Genomic DNA, 22,010 nt, shown 5'->3' on the forward strand with positions numbered 1-22,010 from the left:
TTCATGTAAGCAGGGATCAAGATAACACCATGTCTGGCTCTGAAGACTTATGTCGCCACATGAAAGTAGTAGTCCGTGTGCGTCCTGAGAACACAAAAGAAAAGGCAGATGCCTTCCGGAAGGTGGTTCATGTTGTGGATAAACATATACTTGTTTTTGATCCAAAACAAGAAGAAGTCAGTTTTTTTCACAGACCAAAACCTACAAATTTTGATATTACTAAAAGACAAAATAAAGATCTTAAGTTTGTATTTGATGCTGTTTTTGATGAAACGTCAACTCAAATGGAAGTTTTTGAACACACAACCAAGCCAATTCTTCATAGTTTTCTGAATGGATACAATTGCACAGGTAATTGTTACAGTTTGAAATCTATTTTTTTTTTTTTTTTTTTTTTATCTAGCTTCAGTTTTACTTTTGGAAAGTTGTGTACTTTGCTCATTTTGTAAACACAATCAAGTTTAAGGTATATGACTTCCAATAATTTTGAGACTTCGGTAGATTGAAGTGTAGGCCTTCTTTGAAACACAGTCATCAGGCGTGGCATCTCTTTTATGAAACTTTCTCTTCCTGGGGCATTGCTACTGCCCATGTACACACTTTTCAGTTTTATTAAGCCATATACATCTTATAATTGATGGCCAGTTTCCCACAGTTTGTACTCACAAGTTTGTTCACTTGTATGGTTCTCCTCCTCCCTGGAAGCTGAGGGCCACCAGTCCACCTGAGGCAAAAGGAGATCGAACACTCTGGGAACCGCTTCAGGAGCTAGTTCAACTTTAATCACGGAGAACAAAGCCTGTCTAGCCCTTGGGGAGTGGGTGGGGACTTCCTGGATAGGCATTCATAATTGCTTGAGATCAGACACTTTAAGGATGCTTGTTTTACATTTGGCAGCATGCTCAGGAATACTATACCTAATTATCCTATAGGTGCAGGGAGAGGAAAGCTAGCAGAGAACTATGTCAAGGGCCATATAACAAATGTGGCTAGGAGCATCTATGTCTAAAGACACTCTCCAGATGGAGTCAGACAGAGGGAAGAGGGGGTCCTGCACCTAACACCAAGCTCAGAGCGGCTGTCCAAACCTAGATGACTGCAGCCTCAAACAGCAGGTTCTTCCAACAACTGTTGACCTCTCGAACAGCCTGCAATTTCTGAACACTTGCCTTAGTATAAAAATGCTAGAGCTGCATGAAGCCTGAGAATTGTGTGCAGTTTTAGCACACCTTCAGCTCGAGAAGCACTGTCTACGTCTTGGAGAGAAGCTTTAGTTTGTCTTTCAGAAAGGACCAGTTAATACCCTGCTTATAGTCATAGCATGCTAGCGTCTCTTTTTTGTAGCTCAGTTTTTATGTCATTTCCTACCACACATTCCAAACTAGGTTGTTTCACTGAGACTGTCTTACTCAGTTTTGTCACAGGAAATTGACCCTCTTGAATCTTAATCAGAAACAAAATGGTGTTTGTTGGTCTGAACTGCCCATTCTTATTTGTATCCAGATGTTCTTTTCCTTCGTAAAGCCTCCTATTGTCCTAGAGATTGTTTTTTTCCTCCCTTTGGCTTAAAAAGTTTAAAAAGGATATCTGTTGCTATTATTTCTTCGTCTTCTCTCCAGCTTAATATACTTAGCTATCTTAACACTTCTTTTATAAGCTAAAGTAAATTATCAACTAATTAATTCCAAAAACTATTTTATCAGTTATTATTATTATCAGTTATTATATGAGACTCTGATGACTGAATATGATATTGAGTGTTTGTATTTATAACTAGATTTCTTCATTTGAAGAAATGTGTGACTTCTGTATAGTATGGGATAGACTTGTGGAAATGAGAAATGTGCCAGAAATAGCATTTAAAGAATAACTCTATAAATTACTTTTGTGGAATTCATTCAGCTCAACAACTATATGCCTGTTTTCCTTCATGTTATTTGCTGAAACACAGGATACACTGCCTAGGTGGAGGCAGTATGGTCATACTGTGATGGAGGATGAGAATGGGTATCGTATTCTGATGGTAAATAAGGGAGTAGATGTTTCTGCCTGTGATTGTGTAGGAGGCACAAAATAAGATTGCGCTAAATAGGAACAGGGGATATTTATTGGACTTAAACTTATTTGCTGTTGAGGATATCTGGTTAGCACTAGCCACTAGAGTAGACTTAGTGACACTATGGTATAACAGTGAGCATTGACCTCAACCCTTTTGTTAAACACTCAGTACTTGCATATGGTGCCACTGGAGCTGGGAAGACTCACACAATGCTAGGATCAGCTGCTGAACCCGGGGTAATGTACCTAACAATGTTAGACCTTTTCAAATCCATGGATGAGATTAAAGAAGAGAAAGAGTGCAGTACTGCAGTTTCTTATCTGGAGGTAAGTTGACACTATCCTTCACATTAATTACTGAGAAAATTCATGACAAGGGTCCATTCAGATTGTCTCATACAGTAATCCTATTGTGAGTGCTTTCAGTCATTAAGTCTCCTTATCATGTTTTTATTTGTCTTACTCTTATTTTAATCTAATATCAAATTATAAAGACATTGCAAAAATGGTATATAGAAAGAACTTTTAGATAGCCTTCACTGAGGTTCCCTATATATTAACATTCTGTATTTCCTGTCCCCCCCCCCCCCTCTCTCTCTTTCTCTCTCTGTTCTGTACACATTTATTCTTCGAGACTGTTTAAGGTATAAATGTGTTGAACCAAGAAATGTTTTAAATGATCATTTAATGTTTTACCAAAATCGGGAAATTAACAGTGATCATCACTGTCTAATCTGTGAGCCGTAGTGCAATTTTACTAAATATATTATTATGTGAAAATATTCCAGATCATGAATTACATTCACTTGCATGCTCTTGGTCATCTTTAATGAGCAGTTTCTGTGGTGTGTGTGTGTGTGTGTGTGTGTGTGTGTGTGTGTGTTTTAAAATACAAAGGGTATTTTTAAAACCCTTGGTTTGTTTTTTTGTTTTTTTGTTTTTTGTTTTTTTCTCTATTAGACTTGGTTTAAGTCCTGGAAGACACACCACAGAAGTACTATTGAATACTTACTACTTCATATCAATTCACTTAGGTACTTGGTTGGTCCCATTACTGGCAATGTTTACTTTTATAAATTTCATTATGCTGGAATTTGCAGGGTTTGCTGATGGTTCACATTTGAGTAAATTATAGATGATGGCAATTTTTAGACACCAAAATTTCTTTTATGTTTATTCCTTAGTATTTATTGTAAGGAAAGCTTTTTCCCTTTGTTACACTAGCATAGACTTGTTGGTTATTTAATAATCAATAGATTATAGATACTTTCTGTAATTTGTGTGATTGGAACAATTTAGGTTTGATTTTAATTACTTTGTGTAGGGGGGTGTGGGTGTGTGGGTGTAAGTGTTGGCATGGAAGAAGAAGTCTGAAGACATCTTTTAGGATTTGGTTCTATCTTAACACCTTGTTAAAGCGGCATCTCTTATTTCCTCCGTACACCAGACTCTCTGGCTTTCAGGCTTCAGGGCCTGCCTCCATTATACAGGAATGCCAATGCATCTGGTGCTTATTATTATTATTATTAGGTTTTCAAACAATATACTTTATATTTTACATGCCACAACTCCTCTCAGATTCTCTCTTATCCCTACCTACCTAACTTTATGTTCTGTCCTTCTTTAAAAACAGAAAAAAGCCACTAAAACACAGACGACAAATTACTCCTCAGCATAGACTTGCTTTAAAGTGTAGTTAATATATACAGTTGTCACTCAATTGATGGAAACTGTCCCTTTCTCTGCAGCTGTCACTTGTGGGGAGCTTATTGTGTGTAGGTGGGTCTTAGTGCTGCATCCTCAGCCAGATGCTGAGCTGTGATCTGCCTTGAGCTGTACAGGCCTGTGAAGACCCTGAACTGATGCCTACATCTGTCCTGTTATAGCTACAAAATATGGTATCCTGAAAATTGTCTTCCACCTCCTCTTCCCTGAGCCTCGAGGAGAAGGGCAAGATCCATCTCGGGTCACCAAGTCTCATCGGCTTATACTTTGACCCATCTGAAATGCTTGTTGGGACATCTAGGCTTGCCCTGAACTCATGGTCCACCTGCCTCAGCCTCCTATATGTTGAGATTTTAGAAATATGGCAGCACACTCACATTTGTCATTGCTTTTTGTATGTTCAAATTATTAAGATCTGGTTAGCCGAAATTTCTTTGCGCTGCCTCTTGTAGACAATATGAGATAGCCAAGCTTCAATCCTTAATCTGCTGTTCGTTTTGTAATCATGGACAAATCACTCAGTTCCTAGTCCCTCCACAATTTAGATGAGAGGGACTATTCCTCTTGCATGATAGACTGAAATTGAATGATTGCTGACATACACTCACCAGTTTCTGACAAGTTTTGTTTAACATTTGGACTCTAAAATCCTGTATTTTGCAGATGTAAGAAATCTAGCTTATCTTTATTTTTTTAGAGTTATCAAATCACAAATTAGTGGGTGAGAGTATAATTACTCCAACTTTAATTTTCAGTTGTAAACCAATGTAATCAAAATCTGTGTTGGGGCTGTAAACCTTCAGTCAACAATTTGTGTGTGAGATAATCAGTTATTTTAACATCACTGTTAATATGCTTTTTAATTAAAGGTGTATAATGAACAGATTCGTGACCTCTTGACAAATTCAGGTCCACTTGCTGTCCGGGAAGACTCCCAAAAAGGAGTGGTTGTTCAGGGACTCACCTTATACCAGGTATGCTTATAAGTGTCTTTTCTTTCTGTTGGAGCAGAAAATCTGCAGTTTCCAATTCACCAACCATTAGTTTGAATCCACTGTGTTTTAAAAAGGAACAAACTAGTGAAATGTAAGACTAAAGTAAATTACAAGGGATCTGAAGCCTGAGTGACCCAGGATCACAAAGATGCTAGCAGATGTGATCAGACTGAGGACAGCCTCATCCTTCTGCCCCTCACTGAATGGTCCTGATACATCTTATGTATCGGGGATAGTTTTCCCCTTAAAAATCTGAAAGTTTTTTTTCTGTTAAATACATTTAAATATTTCTCTCAGAGACTAGATTTTTACCTCTTACTCCTTATATAGCACCAAGTTCTACGCAAATGATACACAGTCCATACTTAATAGGAATAAATTAATAGAAAACATTTTCTTTTACCTTTAAAACTATCATTTGTTGAGCTTACTGATGCTCTGGGATTTACCTCAGTAGTTGAGCACTTGGCTTGCAGTGATCAGGTTTGGGTTTGATTTTATTGGCACTTAAATAAGTAAAAGTTAGTTGAAAATTTTAAAGATAGATTACAAAATATTTCTTCTCTATTTAAACTCCTAGCCTAAATCCTCAGAGGAAATACTACAGCTACTAGACAATGGAAACAAAAACAGGACACAGCATCCCACTGACGTGAATGCTGCATCTTCTCGTTCTCATGCTGTTTTCCAGGTAAAAGGTCTTTAGGCTATTACTCAAGTTAGCTTTTAAAATAAAACTAATCTCATGAATAATTTTCATATTTGGTGACAAATCCTCATCTATAGATATCTCTGTTCCTCAGCCCTCCTGTTGCTTTGCAACAGTGTTTGATGTTTTGCTTTGTTTTAAGATATAGTTTCATTAAGTTGAACAGATTGGCTTTGAAGTCATTAAGTAGCAATGATCAGTCCTGACTATTGTTCCTTTTACCCGAGCCTCCTGAGAAGCTGGACTTGCAGGCACTATGACATCTTGCCTATTAAAACCAAGGTTATTAGCATGCAGAAGATATGCCATATAGTACTAAGATGCTGCCCAAACCCACTTTGCTCTTGAAAGTACTGCAATATCAAGAATATTTAGAATTAAGATGACGTATATCACATACATGAGGTTTCACTTTTGCAACTTGCAGAATTTCTTGAACATAGGAAATATATTAAATAGAGGGTGGTAAAGTAGAAATGGAAGATACTGACCCTGTGGTCAACTGCATTCCTTAAGAATGATAGCTCACTGACACAGTACTGTATTGAAGAAAATATCCACAAAGATCCAAAGCACAGGTACTAGAATTTCTTATTGTTTGTAGTTTCTGCTTTTACTTATATCCGAATGGTTACTTATGTAGAGGTTTATTTTAGATTATGGTATGTGAAATTTATTTATTTTTCAACTTTAAAGAAATGTTACATATGTCTGTTTGTCATATGTATGTGTGTAGGCATACGTGTGCCATGGCAAAGTACTTTGGAGAATCGATATTCTCCTTCCACCACAGTTGGGTCTGGGAACTCTAACACAGTCATCAGGCTTTTTAGCAAGCTCTTTGACTACCTCACTAGCATGTGAAATTCATCTTATCAAAAAGCAATCGTTACAGTCAAAAGCATTTGTATCTAAGGTAGTTAAACCTTTCAGAGTCTATTCAGTAGTTTTGTTGATCTTTTCTCTTCTACTGGCATTTTCTTTATCAGTGGTCTTCAGAGAAAGGTTTATGACAATGAGATTTCTCTAGAATCTAAATCTTGCCTTATATTTTCATCTCTCTTCCACCTATCTTGTTTCAGTTAAAGTCTACAAAGCAACCTAAAATGGTTAAATAAGGGCTAGGGAGGTAGCCCCTAATAAAATCCTAATTTCAATCTCAAGTACCAGTTACACTGGACATAGTAGCTCAAGCCTATAATTCTGGTGCTCCAGAGGCAGAGAGGTTGTGAAGTTCAAGGTCATCTTTGACTAATAGGCTCATAGCCACCTGAACCCCTGTTTCAAAAAAAAAAAAAAGAGTAGATTATTTCATCCTGGGCAGCTAAAATACTTGAAATGATCAAATTATTAATGAGCAGTTTATTTTCACACATAGGCCAGGAAGGTTCGGTGTGGTGTCAGCTGGCATTATTGGTTTGAGGCCTTTGGTGAGACAGCACATCACTGAAGGGGGTGTTACTTACCTTATGACCCAGATGGGGAAATAAATAGGAATAGAGAAGAGCTATTTCCTTGAAGGAAATACCACCTATGACCCAAAGACCTCCCACTTGTTTCCCTCTTTGCTTTTTGTGGAGTATATGATATAACAAAGTCTTGGCATATCATACCCAAGCTGTTCTCAAACTCCTGGACTCAAGTGATCCACCACCCATAGCCATACACACACACATCCCAACAAATAGCTTGTACTATACATAGATGTATTGGGGTTTTATCTAGTAGCACCAAGACACCATTGGAGACAAGACAATTAACACATGGGCTTTTGAGATAGCCTTTAATATCAAAACTCAAATATGTAAGTCCTCATTTTCATATTTTTCTTAACTTTAGTAATTCTAGTACTGATGATAAATATCACGCAGATAATAGCTTATTGTGTTGTGTTCCCTTTTTAAAAAGAGAATAACTTTGTCCTCCTATATGTGTATTTTTGGAAATAAAACATTTCCTTTAATTTTATTAAAATGTACACTCCTTTTCCCCTATTCTGTATTTTAAGATCTATTTAAGACAACAAGACAAAACGGCAAACATCAATCAAAATGTCCGAATAGCCAAAATGTCACTCATTGACCTTGCAGGATCTGAGCGGGCCAGTACTTCTGGTACTAAAGGAACACGATTTGTAGAAGGCACAAATATTAATAAATCCCTTTTAGCACTTGGCAATGTCATCAATGCCTTAGCAGATACAAAGGTAGGTACTCTATGTTTACTTGCTAAATATTTTGAGAAATATTTTCTGGAATGTGTTGCAGATAGAGTTTACAGACATAAGTGATCCTGAACTACCAAATAGTGCTGCCTGAGTGTTATGTTTGCTGTTGCTTGAGAGGCTATTTTTATATGTATGTGTATTTGCGTTTTTGTGGTATACTTAGGGAGGCAGGTGGATCTCTGAGAGTTTGAGGCCAGCCTGGTCTACAAAAGAGAGTCCAGAACAGCCAAGGCTACACAGAGAAACCCTGTCTCAGGAGTAAAAGAAAAAAGGAAGAGAAAAAACATGTTTTACATTTGGAGTTGAAAACTCAAACATTTGCACATAATATACTGCAAATTTGTAAAGTCACTTGGGCTTTTGGGGTTTGGGTGATTTTTGGTTGTTTGTTTGGTGTGGTTTGTGTTTTGTTTTGTTTTGTTTTGGAAACATAATCTTGCTTTGCTATCCAAGCTACCTACGAAGAAACCGGAATTACAGACATTTGATGCCACACCATCTTTGTTGTTTCATCTATGCAAATACATTAAAATGTCACCTACAACTGAAACACCGATCTTGATAGTTGTTCTGTTGAAAAGCTTGTACTTAGAGATGTCAATTGTAAAATTATTTACTTCTTTGTGTGTACTTGTACATGCATGTTGAGCTTAGAGGATAATTTTCGGGAGTGAGTTCTCCCTTCTGCCATGTGGCCTCTAGGGAGTGCACTGAAGAGTTGGGAATTTGCCGCTGAGCTGTCGCGTCAGCTATAGTTAGAACTTTCACATATGCATTGAGTAATCAAGATTAATTTGCATCATGTCAAATACCAGTTATATCACTGGGCATTGCTTACATTCTTCTAGTGAACTAACACTTTTTATTTATAGATGGAAAATGGAATAAGTATTCTTGTTCTGTTCTTTCAGAGACGGAATCAGCATATTCCTTACAGGAATAGTAAGCTTACTCGCTTGTTGAAGGATTCTCTTGGAGGAAACTGTCAGACTATAATGATAGCTGCAGTTAGTCCTTCCTCTTTATTCTACGATGACACTTACAACACTCTTAAGTATGCTAATCGTGCAAAAGACATCAAATCTTCTGTAAGTGCATTTATTTTGACTTTGATGTGAGAATATTGGGGATATGTTATTTTCATACCTCTAATTAAAGTCTTTTCTAGGGTCATGTTTCGGTTAAGGAATTTGGCAGTTGAGGTTAGAAGTGTCCTATGTTGTCACTGAAGTTTAACATAGCCACATATTTTGCATCCCAATCACTTATGCAATGGATATTGTTATCCATAAAGTGCTAGAGTACTTTAGCGCTTTTTTCTTTCCTTCACATCATGGCATGTAGTATTTGGATAGAACTATGGAATTAATAAGCCAATGATTTAATGTATTTTAATTTATTTTTTATTTAATGTAATAAATATTTATAGGTAATAGTGTAATTTATCTAAGTGCCAACTAATAATACCTACCTCAATTTATAACATTATTTACATGAATTGTATAACATTTTTACAAGATATTTTCATATGCATAATATTGTGTTAAGTCAAGGAGTATACAATAATGACTGGCTGGAGAAATTTTTTTGCCAAATTTTTGGCACACTTTAAAAACAATACATGTGAAAACATACCCATTTTAAAATTGTATAGCCTCAGGTTAGAAGGGACCTCAGTTAACCTGATGTGATGTTTCCTTCCCCTCTCCCTTTCCCCCTTTAAGAGTCTGATGATGAGCTATGTGTTATTCTGTGAGAAATGTCCATATACTATTTATATGAAAGGTCAACTACATGAGTATACTAAGATTTTTCACACATTTTTCATGTCCTTACTCCAACCCTTAGTGGAAGTTTCTAGTTTGATTTTTATGTTACATTTTACAACTGTATGGACCAAACCTTTAAAAATCATAAGTACTTAATTCTAACTAAACTAGTTTGTGTCCAGAGTATTAAAAACTAACTTTATCTTTAATTTTCTCCCGACTAGTCTATAAATGCCAGTAGGCTCATATTATTGTAGAAAATATAAAAGACAATAAGAAACTAATATGAAATATATTCTTAACATACTCTCTTGTCCCAGATTTTAAATATCGTCATAGTTAATCATGATGCTCGCACAGCTATTCTTCTCAAAAAGCTAAAATTGGTGGAATGAGATTAGTTGATCTGTGATGGCACTTTGTGCTTTATTTAATTGTGTGGTTGTAATCATAATTTCTATTTCACAGCTGTTGAAGAGCAATGTTCTGAATCTCAACAGTCACATATCTCAATATGTAAAGATCTGTAATGTGCAGAAAGCAGAGGTAGGTCTATTGTTTTCAGTAATAACGTAATTGTATACAGTTCTTCACCTAAGGGACGTTTTATTCCTTATTGTCCGAAGGTTTAATATATTTTCTATTATAATGGAAGCCTTGTTTATTTTTTATCTTTTGTGATGGCCATATAAGATGGAGACAAGTAATATAATTTGTATTTTAATTAGTGTTTTCTGTGCTAGATTTTAATGTTGAAAGAAAAACTAAAAGCTTATGAAGAACAGAAAACCTTGAGTGACAAAAATGACTGTGCAAAATTAGAACATTCAAACATTCACGACAAAGAAATTGAAAGGTAAAACTTTTAAATTCACATTTGAGAAATGTATGGTTGTAAAATGTAGCCTTATATTTCATTAATCACAATTGTTTATTATGTATCATATGTATTTCTACATACACACACTCAATTGAATTCAGAATCACTTGTTTGTTCTTTGTATTTGACACTCTGGAAATCAACTCCTTTGATTTTACAGATAGGAAAACCTTAAGAAAAAGCTAGTTACATGATCTGTGAAGTTAGTTTATATTGAATTGTGCTTTCTTCACCATTTGTACCTGAATAGTTTTATAAAAATCTGTTTTTAATGATTCTATGTGGAACTACTAAACCACTAACTTTATTACCTGAGGGAGCACCAAGTGATGGAAAAAGATAGAATAATAATATTTCATGTCCAAGTTGACCCACTATTTTATACCCCTTAAGATTTGTATTGCTCTGTTTTCTCTATGGGTCAACTTGTAAACTTGTCATTATTGAGAGAAAAGTCCTTTTCAATATTATGTATTGACTGCTGTCATTTTGTTTTTCTCCCTAAACTTTATCCATATCTTTGTAGGTTTTGTTTAGTTAAAAGGTTAGTTTTACCTGCATACTACAAAATCTTTTTGAGTAGAGTTAAAAGAGATATTTTTCTATAACTACAGTATATAGTAAGAACTCTCAAATTTAAATTTCTTAAATAATTTATTCAGATTACATCCTACTTGTTATCAGCTCACTTGTACTTCCCGTTTCCCACCCCCCTCCCTTTTTCACGCTATTCCCCTCCCCTAGGTTAGGTCTGTGACAGAAGGAGACCTCCCGGCCACAATATGATCATAGCCTGTCAGGTCTCATCCAGATAGCCTGTTTCTCCTTCCTCTGAGTGCCACCAGACCTCCCTACCTAGGGGAAGTGGTCAAATACAGGGCACCAGAGTTCATGTCAGAGTCAGTCTCTGCTGTCCACACAACTGTGGAGAATGTGCTGTCTATTTCTTGCTATGAATAGGGTTTCTAGGTTTACTGTATGTATTGTCTTTGGTTAGTACAGCACTTTGTGCAGACCCCCTGGGTCCAGATCCACCAGCCTTGATGGTCTTCTTGTGGGGTTCCTGGACACTCTGAGTCCTTCTATTTCCCCGTTCTCCCATACTTTTTTCGCCTAGTGCCCCAATATCAAGTCCCATCATCTGTCCCAATTCCTCACTGAGTGAAGACTCTCAAAGGACATCTATGTTGGGCTAGTATCCAATTATAAGTGAGTCTATGCCATGTGTGTCTTTTGGGGTCTAGGTTCTTCACTCAGGATGATCATTTCTAGTTCCATCTACTTGCCTGCAAATTTCAAGATTTCCTTGGTTTTTTTTGTTTGTTTGTTTTTAAATTTTTTTTATTAATTCATTCATTTCACATCTCAAGAATTGTTCCATGCCTTGTATCCTCCCATTCCTCCCTCCCTCCCGCTTTCCCCCTACTCCCCTCTCCTATGACTGTGACTGAGGGGGGCCTCCTCCCCCTGTATATGCTCATAGGGTATCAAGTCTCTTCTTGGTAGCCTGCTATCCTTCCTCTGAGTGCCACCAGGCCTCCCTATGCAGGGGACGTGGTCAAATATGGGGCACCAGGGTTTGTGTGAAAGTCAGTCCCCACTCTCCGCTCAACTGTGGAGAATGTCCTGACCATTGGCTAGATCTGGGTCGGGGATCAATGTTTACTGCACATATATTCCTTGGCTAGTGTCATAGTTTGAGCAGATCTGCCCTTCATAATGTTCTTCTTGTAGGTTTCTAGGACCCTCTGGATCATTCTATTCTCCCATGCTTCTCTCGCCTAAAGTCCTTGTTTTTAATAGCTGAGTAGTATTCCATAGTGTAAATGTACCACAGTTTCTTTATCCATTCTTAGACTGAGGGGCATCTTGATTGTTTCCAGGTTCTGGCTATTACAAATAAGGCTACTATGACCATAGTTGAGCATATGTCCTTGTTGTGTGGTGGAGCATCTTCTGGGTATATTCCAAGGAGTGGAATAACTGGATCTTGTGGAAGCCCTATTCTCAGTTTTCTGGGAAAACACCAGATTGATTTGCAAATTGGATGTAAAAGTTTGCACTCCCACCAGCAATGGAGGAGTATTCCCCTTTCTCCACATCCTCACCAGCATGTGCTGTCACTTGAGTTTTTGATCTTAGCAATTCTGATGGATGTAAGATAGAATCTCATAGTTGTTTTGATTTGCATTTCTCTGATGACTAAGCTTGTTGAGCATTTAAGGGTTTCTCAGCCATTCATTATTCCTCTGTTGAGAATTCTGTTTAGCTCTGAACCCTATTTCTTAATTGAGTTATTTGGTTTGAAGGTATTTAATTTCTTGAGTTCTATATATATATTGAATATTAGCCCTTTGTCAGATGTAGGGTTGGTGAAGATCTTTTCCCAGTCTGTAGGCTGTGGCTTTTTTCTCTTGACAATGTCTCCTGCCTTACAGAGGCTTCTCATCCTCATGAGGTCTTATTTATTAATTGTTGACCTTAAGGCCTGGGCTGTTGCTGTTATGTACAGGAAGTACAGGCTCTTCCCCACTCTTACTTCTAACTGATTTAGTGTCTCTGGTTTTATTTTGAAGTCTTTAAACCACTTGTGCATGGTGATAAATATGGATCTACTTGCATTTTTGTAAATATAGACATCCAGCTATACCAGCACCATTTGTTGGAGATGCTACCCATTTTCCATTGAATAGATTTGACTTCTTTTTCAAAAATCAGATGTCCATAGGTGTGTGGGTTTATTTCTGGGTCTTTGATTCAATTACATTGATCAACCTGTGTGTTTTTGTGCCGATACCATGAAGTTTTTATTATTCTTGCTCTATAGTACAACTTGAAATCAGGGAAAGTGATAACAACAGAAATTCTCTTATTGTACAGAATTGTTTTAGCTGTCTTGGGTTTTGTATTTTTCCATATGAAGTTGACAGTTACTCTTTCAAGATCTAAAAAGAATGGTATGGGAATTGCATTGCATCTGTAGATTGCTTTTGGTAAGATGGCCATTTTTACTATGTTAATTAACATGATCTACAAGCATGGGACATCTTTCCATCTTCTGGTATCTTCTTCAGTTTCTTTTTTCAAAGACTTGAAGTTCTTGTCATACAGGTCTTTGACATGCTTGGTTAGAGTTACACCAAGATAGTTTGTATTATTTGTGGCTGGTGTGAAGGGTGTTGTTTCCCTATTTTCATTCTCAGCCAGTTTGTTGCTAGTGTACAGGAGGGATACTAATTTTTTTTCTAATTTTATTTATTTAGTTAGTTAATTTTGTAGCTAGCCACTTTGCTGAAGGTGTTTATCAAGTATAGAAGTCCTCTGGTAGAATTTTGGGGGTCCCTTATATACTCTATCATATCATCTGTGAGTAGGGAATCTTTGATGTCTTTCCAACTTATATCCCATTGATCTCCTTTAGTTGTCTTATTCCTCTAGCTAGAACTTTAAGTACTATGTTGAATAGACACAGAAAATGGGCAGCTTTGTCTTCTTTCTGATTTTAGTGGAATTGCTTTAAATTTATCTCTATTTAATTTGCTGTATATTGCCTTTATTGTGTTTAGGGCCTTGTATCCCTGATCAGTCCCAACTTTTAACATGAAGGGGCATTCAATTTTGTAAAAGGCTTTTCTAGCATCTAATGGTTTTTTCTTTCAGATTTTCTCTTTCAGTTTCAGTTGGATTACAATGATGGATTTTCATATGTTTAACCATCCCTGTATGTCTGGGCTAAAGCCTACTTGATCGTGGTAGATGATGTATCCAAATCTATCTTGGATTTGATTTGCAAGTATTTTATTGAATATTTTTGCTTCAATGTACATACAGGAAAATGGTCTGAAATTCTTTCTTTTGTTGAATACATGTGTGGTTTAGGTATAAGAGTGGCTATGGCCTCGTGAAATAAACCTGGCAATATTCTATCTTTTCTAATTTGTGGAATAATTTGAGGAGTATTAATATTAGCTCTACTTTGAAACTCTAGCAGAATTCTATACTAAAATCATCTGGCTCTGGGTTGCTGCTGCTGCTGCTGCTGCTGCTGCTGCTGCTGCTGCTGCTGCTGCTGTTGTTGTTGTTAGGAAACTTTTAATGAGTGCTTCGACTCCTTTATGAGTTATTGGTTTATTTAAATTGTTTACGTGATCTTTCTTTAACTTGGGTTTCATCTATCAAGAAAATCATCCATTTCATTTAGATTATCCACTTATGTGGGGTATAGAGTTTTGAAATAAGACCTAATGATTCTTTTGATTTCCTCAGTGTCTGTTAGGTCCCCCTTTAAATTTTTAATTTTGTTAATTCAGATATCGACCCCCCCAATCTCTCTCTCTCTCTCTCTCTCTCTCTCTCTCTCTCTCTCTCTCTCTCTCTCTCTCTCTCTCTCTCTCTCTGTCTCTGCCTTTTAGTTAGTTTGGCTAAAGATTTGTCTATCTTGTTGATTTTTCTCAAGGAAAAGGACCAGCTCTTGATTTTGTTACTTTTGTTTGTTTGTTGGCTTTTTTTTTGTATAAATTTATTCTTGTTACATCTCAATGGTTATCCCATCCCTTGTATCCTTCCATTCCTCCCTCCCTCCCATTTTCCCCTTACTCCCCTCCCCTGTGACTGTTCCTGAGGGGGATTTCCTCCTCCTGTATATGCTCATAGGGTATCAAGTCTCTTCTTGGTAACCTGCTTGTTTGTTGGCTTTTTTTGTTGTTTTGTTTTGTTGGGTTTTTTGTTTGGTTTTTGTTCTGAGACAATGTTTCTCTGTGTAATCTCAGTTGTCGTGGACTCGCCCTATAGACCAGGCTGGCCTCAGACTCACTGAGATCTACCTCCCTTTGCCTTAAATTATGAAGGCACTTAGTGTTATGTCCCTTTCCTCTTCACACTGCTTTCACTGTGTCACCTAATATTGTGTATGTTGTGCCTTCATTTTCATTGACTTCTAGAAAGTCTTTTTGTTTTGTTTTGTTTGTTATTTTTTCCCTGGCCCAGTGGTCATTGATTAGAGCATTGTTCAGTTTCCATGAGTTTATAGGCTATTGTTGTTCCTGATGTTGTTGTTGAAGTCCAGCTTTAATCCATGGTGGTCTGACAAGATGCAAGGGATATCTGTTGAGGCTTGTTTTGTGACCAACTATATGATCACGTTTGGAGAAGTTTCCACAAGGTGCTGAGAAGAAGGTATATCTTTTTGTGTTTGGTAACATGCTCTGCATATATCTATATAATTCCTAATGTCTGTTAGTTTCATTATTTCTCTGTTTAGTATCTGTCTTGATGACCTGTTTGTTGTTAAGATTAGAGTGTTGAAGTCTACTACTATTAATGTGTATCGTTTTAAGTGTGATTTAAGCTTTAGTAATATTTCTTTCACCATTGTGGATACCCTTCCATTTGCAATATAGATGTTCATAATTGAAACATCATCTTGGTTGATTTTTTTTCCTTTGATGAGTATGAAATGTCCTTCCCTGTCTATTTTGATTAATTTTAGTTGAAACTCTACTTTATTACATATGAGAATGGCTAACCCAGCTTCCTTCTGGGGTCTGATTGCTTAGAAAATCCTTTTCCAGCCCTTTACTCTGAGATAATGTCTGTCTTCGTTGCAGAGGTGTGTTTCTTGTATGCAGCAGAATGATGGATCCTGTTTTCATATGCTGGCCTGTGTCTTTTGGGTGGGGGAAATGTTCAAGATGGGGTTTCTCTGGGTGGCCTTGGCTGTACTGGACCTACTTTGTAGACCAGGCTGGCCTCAAACTAACAGAGATCTTCCTGCCTCTGCCTCCCTCATGCTGGGATTACAGGTGTGCTCTACTGTGCACGATGGCCTGTATCTTTTTATTGGGCCATTGATTCCATTGGTGTTTAGAGATATTAATAACCAAAAATTGTTAATTCCTATTATTTTGATGTTTGTGGTAGTAGAGTGGGAGGATGCTGAGGGGGGTAGCAGGCTGTGCTTTTCTTCTTTTGGTTTTATGATGTGCAAATTATTTATATCCTCTATTTCCTTGGTGTAGTTAGCCTCCTTAGGTTGGAGTTTTCCTTATAACATCTTCTGTTGGGCTGGATTTGTGGTTAAATATTGTTAAATTTGGTTTTGTCGTGAAATATCTTGTTTTCTCCATCTAAGGTGATTGAAAGTTTTGCTGGGTATAGTAGTCTGGTCTGACATATGTGGTCTCATAGGGTCTATAAGACATCTGCCCAGGCCCTTTTAGAATCTTGTAAAGTTGGGTGATAAGTCTGCCTTCATATGCTATGTGGCCTTTTCCCCTTACACAGCTTTTAATATTCTTTTTTTGCTTTGTAGATTTAGTGTTTTGATTATTATGTACCAGGAAGATTTTCTTTTCTGGTCCAATCTATTTGATGTTCTGTAAACTTCTTGTATGCTTGTAAGCATATCTTTCTTTAAGTGGGGAAATTTTTTTATATACAGTCTTCTATTACTAGTATCCTTAAGTTTGGTCTTTTCATAGTTTCCCAGATTTCTTGGATGTTTTGTGTGAAAAACTTTCAATTTATCATTCTTTCACTGATGTATGGATTTTTTTTTTCAGTCATATCTTCTGAGATTCTCCCTTCCATTTCCTGTATTCTGTTGGTGATATTTGTCCCAATATTTCCTGTTCTCTTCCCTAAGTTTTCCATCTCTCGGATTCCCTAAGTTTGTGGGTTTTGCTTTTGTTTGTTTGTTTGTTTTTATATTTCTATTTCCATTTTCAGGTCTTAAGCCATTTTATTCGTTTCCTTTAACTATTTAATTGTATTTTCCTGTATTTCTTTAAGTGGTCTAGTGGTCTATTCATTTCTTCTTTAAAGGCCTCTATCATCTTTATAAGATTGGACTTAAGGTCTTTTCTTGTGCTTCAGCTGTGCGAGCATATCCAGGCCTTGTTGTAGTAGGAGAGCTGGGTTCTGGTGGTGCCATATTGCCCTGGCTCTTGTTGATTATGGTTTTTTGTTTGTTTGTTTGTTTGTTTGTTTGCCACAAATCTGTTGTGTTTACTTAAATTGAAATTAAACATGAGATAGTGTGAACATTTCTTCTTTCTCCCCTTTTTAAAAAATAATTTAATTAATTTATTCAGATCACAACTCAATTGTTATCTCATCACTTATATCCTCTCGTTCCTCCCTCCCTCCACTTTCACCTTATTCCCTTCTCCAAGGTCTATGACGGAGGGGGACCTCCTCCCCCACTATATGGTCATAGGCTATCAAGTTTTATCTTGGTAGTATGCCTATTCTTTCTCTGAGTGCCACCTTGTCTCCCCATCAAGGGGAACTGGTCAAATATGAGGCACCAGATTTCATGTCCGAGTTAGTCCCCACTCTCCACATAAATGTATGGAACGAGAAATGATCATACTGAGTGAGTTAACCAAGAAGCAGAAAGACTCATATGGCATATACTCATTTATAATTGGACACTAGTCCAAAAGACGTGTCCCATGGAAGTCTTCACTTAGCAGAAGATTGGGATAGATGTGAGGACATCCTATTGGGACTCTAGGTGAGAGAAATGTAGGAGAATGGGGAAATAGAAGGGTCCAGAGGGTCCTAGAAACCTACAAGAAGACCATCGTGACGGGTGGCTCTGGGTCCAGGGGAGTTTGCTCAAACAATTACACCAACCACGGACAATATAATCAGTAAACATAGAACCGCTACTCAGATCTAGCCAACGGACAGGACATTCTCCACAGTTGATTGTGTTCGTAGACTGGCATTTGGCCATCTAGTTGGCCCTGGTGCAGGCTGCCCACCTGGATGTTCCTGGAGAAGGCAGGCAGATCTGTGGCCTGGGTGAAGGAGCTTAGGAGACAGAGGGCAGCTCTCTGGTGCTGTCTGGCCCCAAAGGGACCTGGCAAACAGGGAATTGAGGGGGATGTTGAGGTCTACCCTGTAGACCTGAAGCTGGCAGGTCTCCTTGGAAAGACAGACAGAACAGTGGCCCAAAAGATGGAAATCAGAGGACAGAGTACAGCTCGCTGATGGTGGCTGTGCCCCAAGGCACCAGGGTTTTGTTGTTGTTGTTTTCAGACATTACGTAGAACCATGGTAGTCATTACTTTCTTTATAAACACTAAACACCAAATAAAATACTCAGGCCACAAAATTACAAATTTGGCAATATTGAACTTGTCCCTGCATTAAGAAGTTACAAAAACTAAGATGTTATCTTGGGTTATAACCTAAGGATAACTTATCAGTTCATTTACTGGCACTAGCATTGGAGTAATACAGTACAGTGAGATCACAGTGTCTGCATGTACTTCCTATGAAATATTCATCAGCCTAACAAAACTGCACTAAGTCAATGTACTGTGGTTTATAGTTATTCCCAAGAGAGTTTCATTAAGAACTAGTGACGTAAATTGGCAGTACCTTTACCACAGATCCATACCAATATATTCCAAAGTCTACCCAAGGAACATTTATTTTTAAATGTATAGACTTGATTTTATTTTAAAGGCCTTGTAGTTAATTTTCTTAAATATTTTTGCCTGTATGAGATTGTTTATAAGACTAAAAAATTGTGTGATCACTGTTGTTTGTCCTAGGGGTAGAGGTATGCTTTTCCTCAAAATAGTTCATAAGATTTAATCAGTTTTGAATTATTGGATCCTTGGGATCTAATAATCTCCTCAAATTTGATTCTTTAATTTGCTCTTTGGAGAAGGAAATCACAGCCACTTTTTTTGGTTTGCCACATTGTTAATGTGGATGTTTTGGGTCCTGCCTGTGTTAGTTGACTCTGCCAAACTGTAGGGGGTACCTAACCTTATGTTGTATTTTCACTATAATAATCTTTGAGGCTAAAACTGGTTCTCTCATGTTCCCTAGGGGGGCATGGAGATACCATATGATCATGCTTCCTTCTGCATTTTCTTCACAGTAAGCCAACACCAAACAGCACATCGTGTTCCCATGATGACAAGGCTGAGAGGATTTTCTTAGTAGAGATCCAGGTTACAACCCTCTTCATTTTTGCTCAGCAGGCAGACTGCATATGATAAAACACAGCATATTACTGATAGCAGAGGCCTTGTGACACCTAAATATTTAAGTAACATGATTTTCTAAGCAGTCAGACTGCATATGATAAAATACAGCATATTACTGATAGCAGAGGCCTTGTGACACCTAAATATTTAAGTAACATGATTTTCTTTGTAGCAGGAAAAAACCTAAAGTAGTAGAAATAAAGTTAATATTTCCTCTAAACATTTTTGTGGCAAGAGAAAGTTGTTCTTACCTATTTATTGTTTATCATTCAGTATGGTCTGACTGATGCATGTTGTCTAAGTAAGCTATATATTATACAAATTTAATGAAATATAATGGTGTGTTTTATTTTTGGTAGATTTCAAGAAATTCTGAACTCCTTGTTCCAGAATCGAGAAGGAATCAGGCAAGAATATCTGAAGTTAGAAATGTTACTTAAAGAAAATGAACTAAAGTCATTCTATCACCAGCAGTGCCACAGGCAAATAGAGATGATGTGTTCTGAAGACAAAGTAGAAAAGGTGCTTAACTAATGTTTGCCTAAACTACAGAGAATATGGAAATATATACTTCTAGAAGTTTCATGAGCACCATTTTTTAACCATTCTCTGAAACTTGGAAATACTGTGAGAACCATAGGAAACTTTATAAAGCAAACATTGTTCCTCTTTTGAGGGCCCTTGTGTTCCTGGGCACAGAAGAATCAGCCTGTACAGATACAGGCAAGACTTTTCAACTTAGAACAAGAGGGGAATTTTATTTTGTTTTGTTTTGTTTTTATTCAGAAACAATATTTTATTTCTGATCTTGCTAGGCATGACTGCATGATCTTAATTAAGATCTAACCAACTTTCTGTGTTTTGTGCTTTTAAGTACAATGGTGCATTACTCTCTTCTCCAACTACATATACTGCTTTTACTGCCCTACCTTTGATTTAAACCACTAACAACACAGTAGTTTAAAACCAAGAGCCTTCAAATACAACTAGTAAGTTCAAAGATCTATACCCTTCGTGCTGTGGGAGACACAGATATGTCAGCGGGAAAGGGCAGTGGGTAGTAAGAAAAATGCTCTCATTTGAAGATTCATTAAATGTACATTTCAAAATGGTTATGGTCTGAGCTTTAACAACCTGTGTTTTTTACATAGAAAATACCTAAGTTTTTTAAGGAGTAAAATGACATCTAGCCAGTGCTACCTCTGGAAAACCTGGCAAAAGCAATGCAAAACTATCCTGAGAAATACACCTTCAACTCTATCCCCTGGTTCACTACCCATCCAAAACTATAAAATGTTCCCCATGGGTAAGAGTCAGCAGCCTTAGCATATAAGACAGAAACCTCAAGACGTTAGACACCAAAGTAATCTAGTGGAAACTGTAAAAGTGGTTAGTCATGAAAGAGGAACGGAAGATAAAAGAATCAAACAGAAAGACTTCCTCAGTGTGAAGAAACAAATGAACTTTTCAGAAACTAAAGGATTTATACACTGGATTTTTTTTTTAAATCACATTATTATACTGTACCAGACAATAGTTAGACAGCTTAAATGTATTAACTCACTGAATTGTCAAAAACATCCATGAGGTATTTAATGCTCTCCCTTCTAAGCAAGGCCACAGGTAAATGATTTTGTCAAAAGTAATGCAAAAGCAAAGGTAGCTGAGCTATGATGTAAATTCTAGTAGGCTAATGCTAGAACTTGTTCCTTTAGCTCTGCTTCTCTCCCCCACCCCCCGCCAGTTAGATACTATAAAAGTCAGTCTAGGACCCCAGTTCATTAATTGATGCCTTCATATTTATTCATATTCCTCAGTTAAACCTATCTGGAAACATTCTTAGAACTTTACCAAATGCTTTTATTTGGGTTAGTGATTCTCAATTTGTGGGTCATGAACCCTTTAGAAGTCAAATGACCCTTTCACAGGGGTCATAGAACAGATATCCTGCGTATCAGATAGTTACATTATAATTCACCACAGTAGCAAAGTCAATTATAAAGCAACTATGTAAATAATTTTATGGTTGGGAGTCAGCACTGCATGAATTGTATTAAGGATCACAGCATTAAGAAAGTTAAAAACCACTGTCTTAGGTACTTTGGAATCCTGTCAAATTGACAAGATTTCATGCCATATTAGTGGGGATTTTGTTTGTTTGTTGCACAAAGCAGTATTGACACTTAAAATTTTAGAATCATATTTTCTATCTCAAGACCTGTTTTGTTCTAAACATTTTCTTTATTAATTATATAAAGTTCTTTCAAACCTCAATGGGAAACTGTGCACTGTATGTCAGAACTTACTATACATATTTAAGAATATGTTAATAAACACCCTTTTTTGGTAGAACAGGGCTTTAATGTGGGTAGCTCAATGGAAAGTGTCCACAATGCCAATCATAATAGAGAAAATATTTGATAGATATTAGAAGTGCAAATTGTCCTTTTTGAATTTTCAGTTGGGGGCTTTCTGGTGTTATATTGTCTTCACATCTATAGATCACTTCCTGCTCACATGTCTGGAGTCAAGATAACATTTGTAAATGTTACAACAAAGTAAATGTAATTTGGCCACTACCTTCAAGCAGGTATAACCCGTTTTTTTTTTTTTTTCATTTTCCAGGTAAAGTGACT

The 22,010-nt window shown here is 36.9% G+C and overlaps 1 protein-coding gene across 1 annotated transcript in view; it reads left to right on the forward strand.

Annotated features, from left to right (window-relative positions):
- Positions 1–22,010, forward strand: part of Kif18a (kinesin family member 18A) — a 57,999-nt gene continuing 35,989 nt past the window's right edge. The window contains exons 1-9 of the mRNA XM_051144302.1: positions 1–351; positions 2,228–2,385; positions 4,653–4,757; positions 5,359–5,469; positions 7,496–7,693; positions 8,626–8,802; positions 9,952–10,029; positions 10,227–10,339; positions 19,734–19,896. Coding sequence (XP_051000259.1) covers positions 30–351; positions 2,228–2,385; positions 4,653–4,757; positions 5,359–5,469; positions 7,496–7,693; positions 8,626–8,802; positions 9,952–10,029; positions 10,227–10,339; positions 19,734–19,896 — 1,425 coding nt within the window. The 5' untranslated portion in view covers positions 1–29. The remainder of the gene's footprint in view (positions 352–2,227; positions 2,386–4,652; positions 4,758–5,358; positions 5,470–7,495; positions 7,694–8,625; positions 8,803–9,951; positions 10,030–10,226; positions 10,340–19,733; positions 19,897–22,010) is intronic.

Source organism: Acomys russatus, chromosome 4, assembly GCF_903995435.1.
Source record: "Acomys russatus chromosome 4, mAcoRus1.1, whole genome shotgun sequence".
NCBI lineage: Eukaryota > Metazoa > Chordata > Mammalia > Rodentia > Muridae > Acomys > Acomys russatus.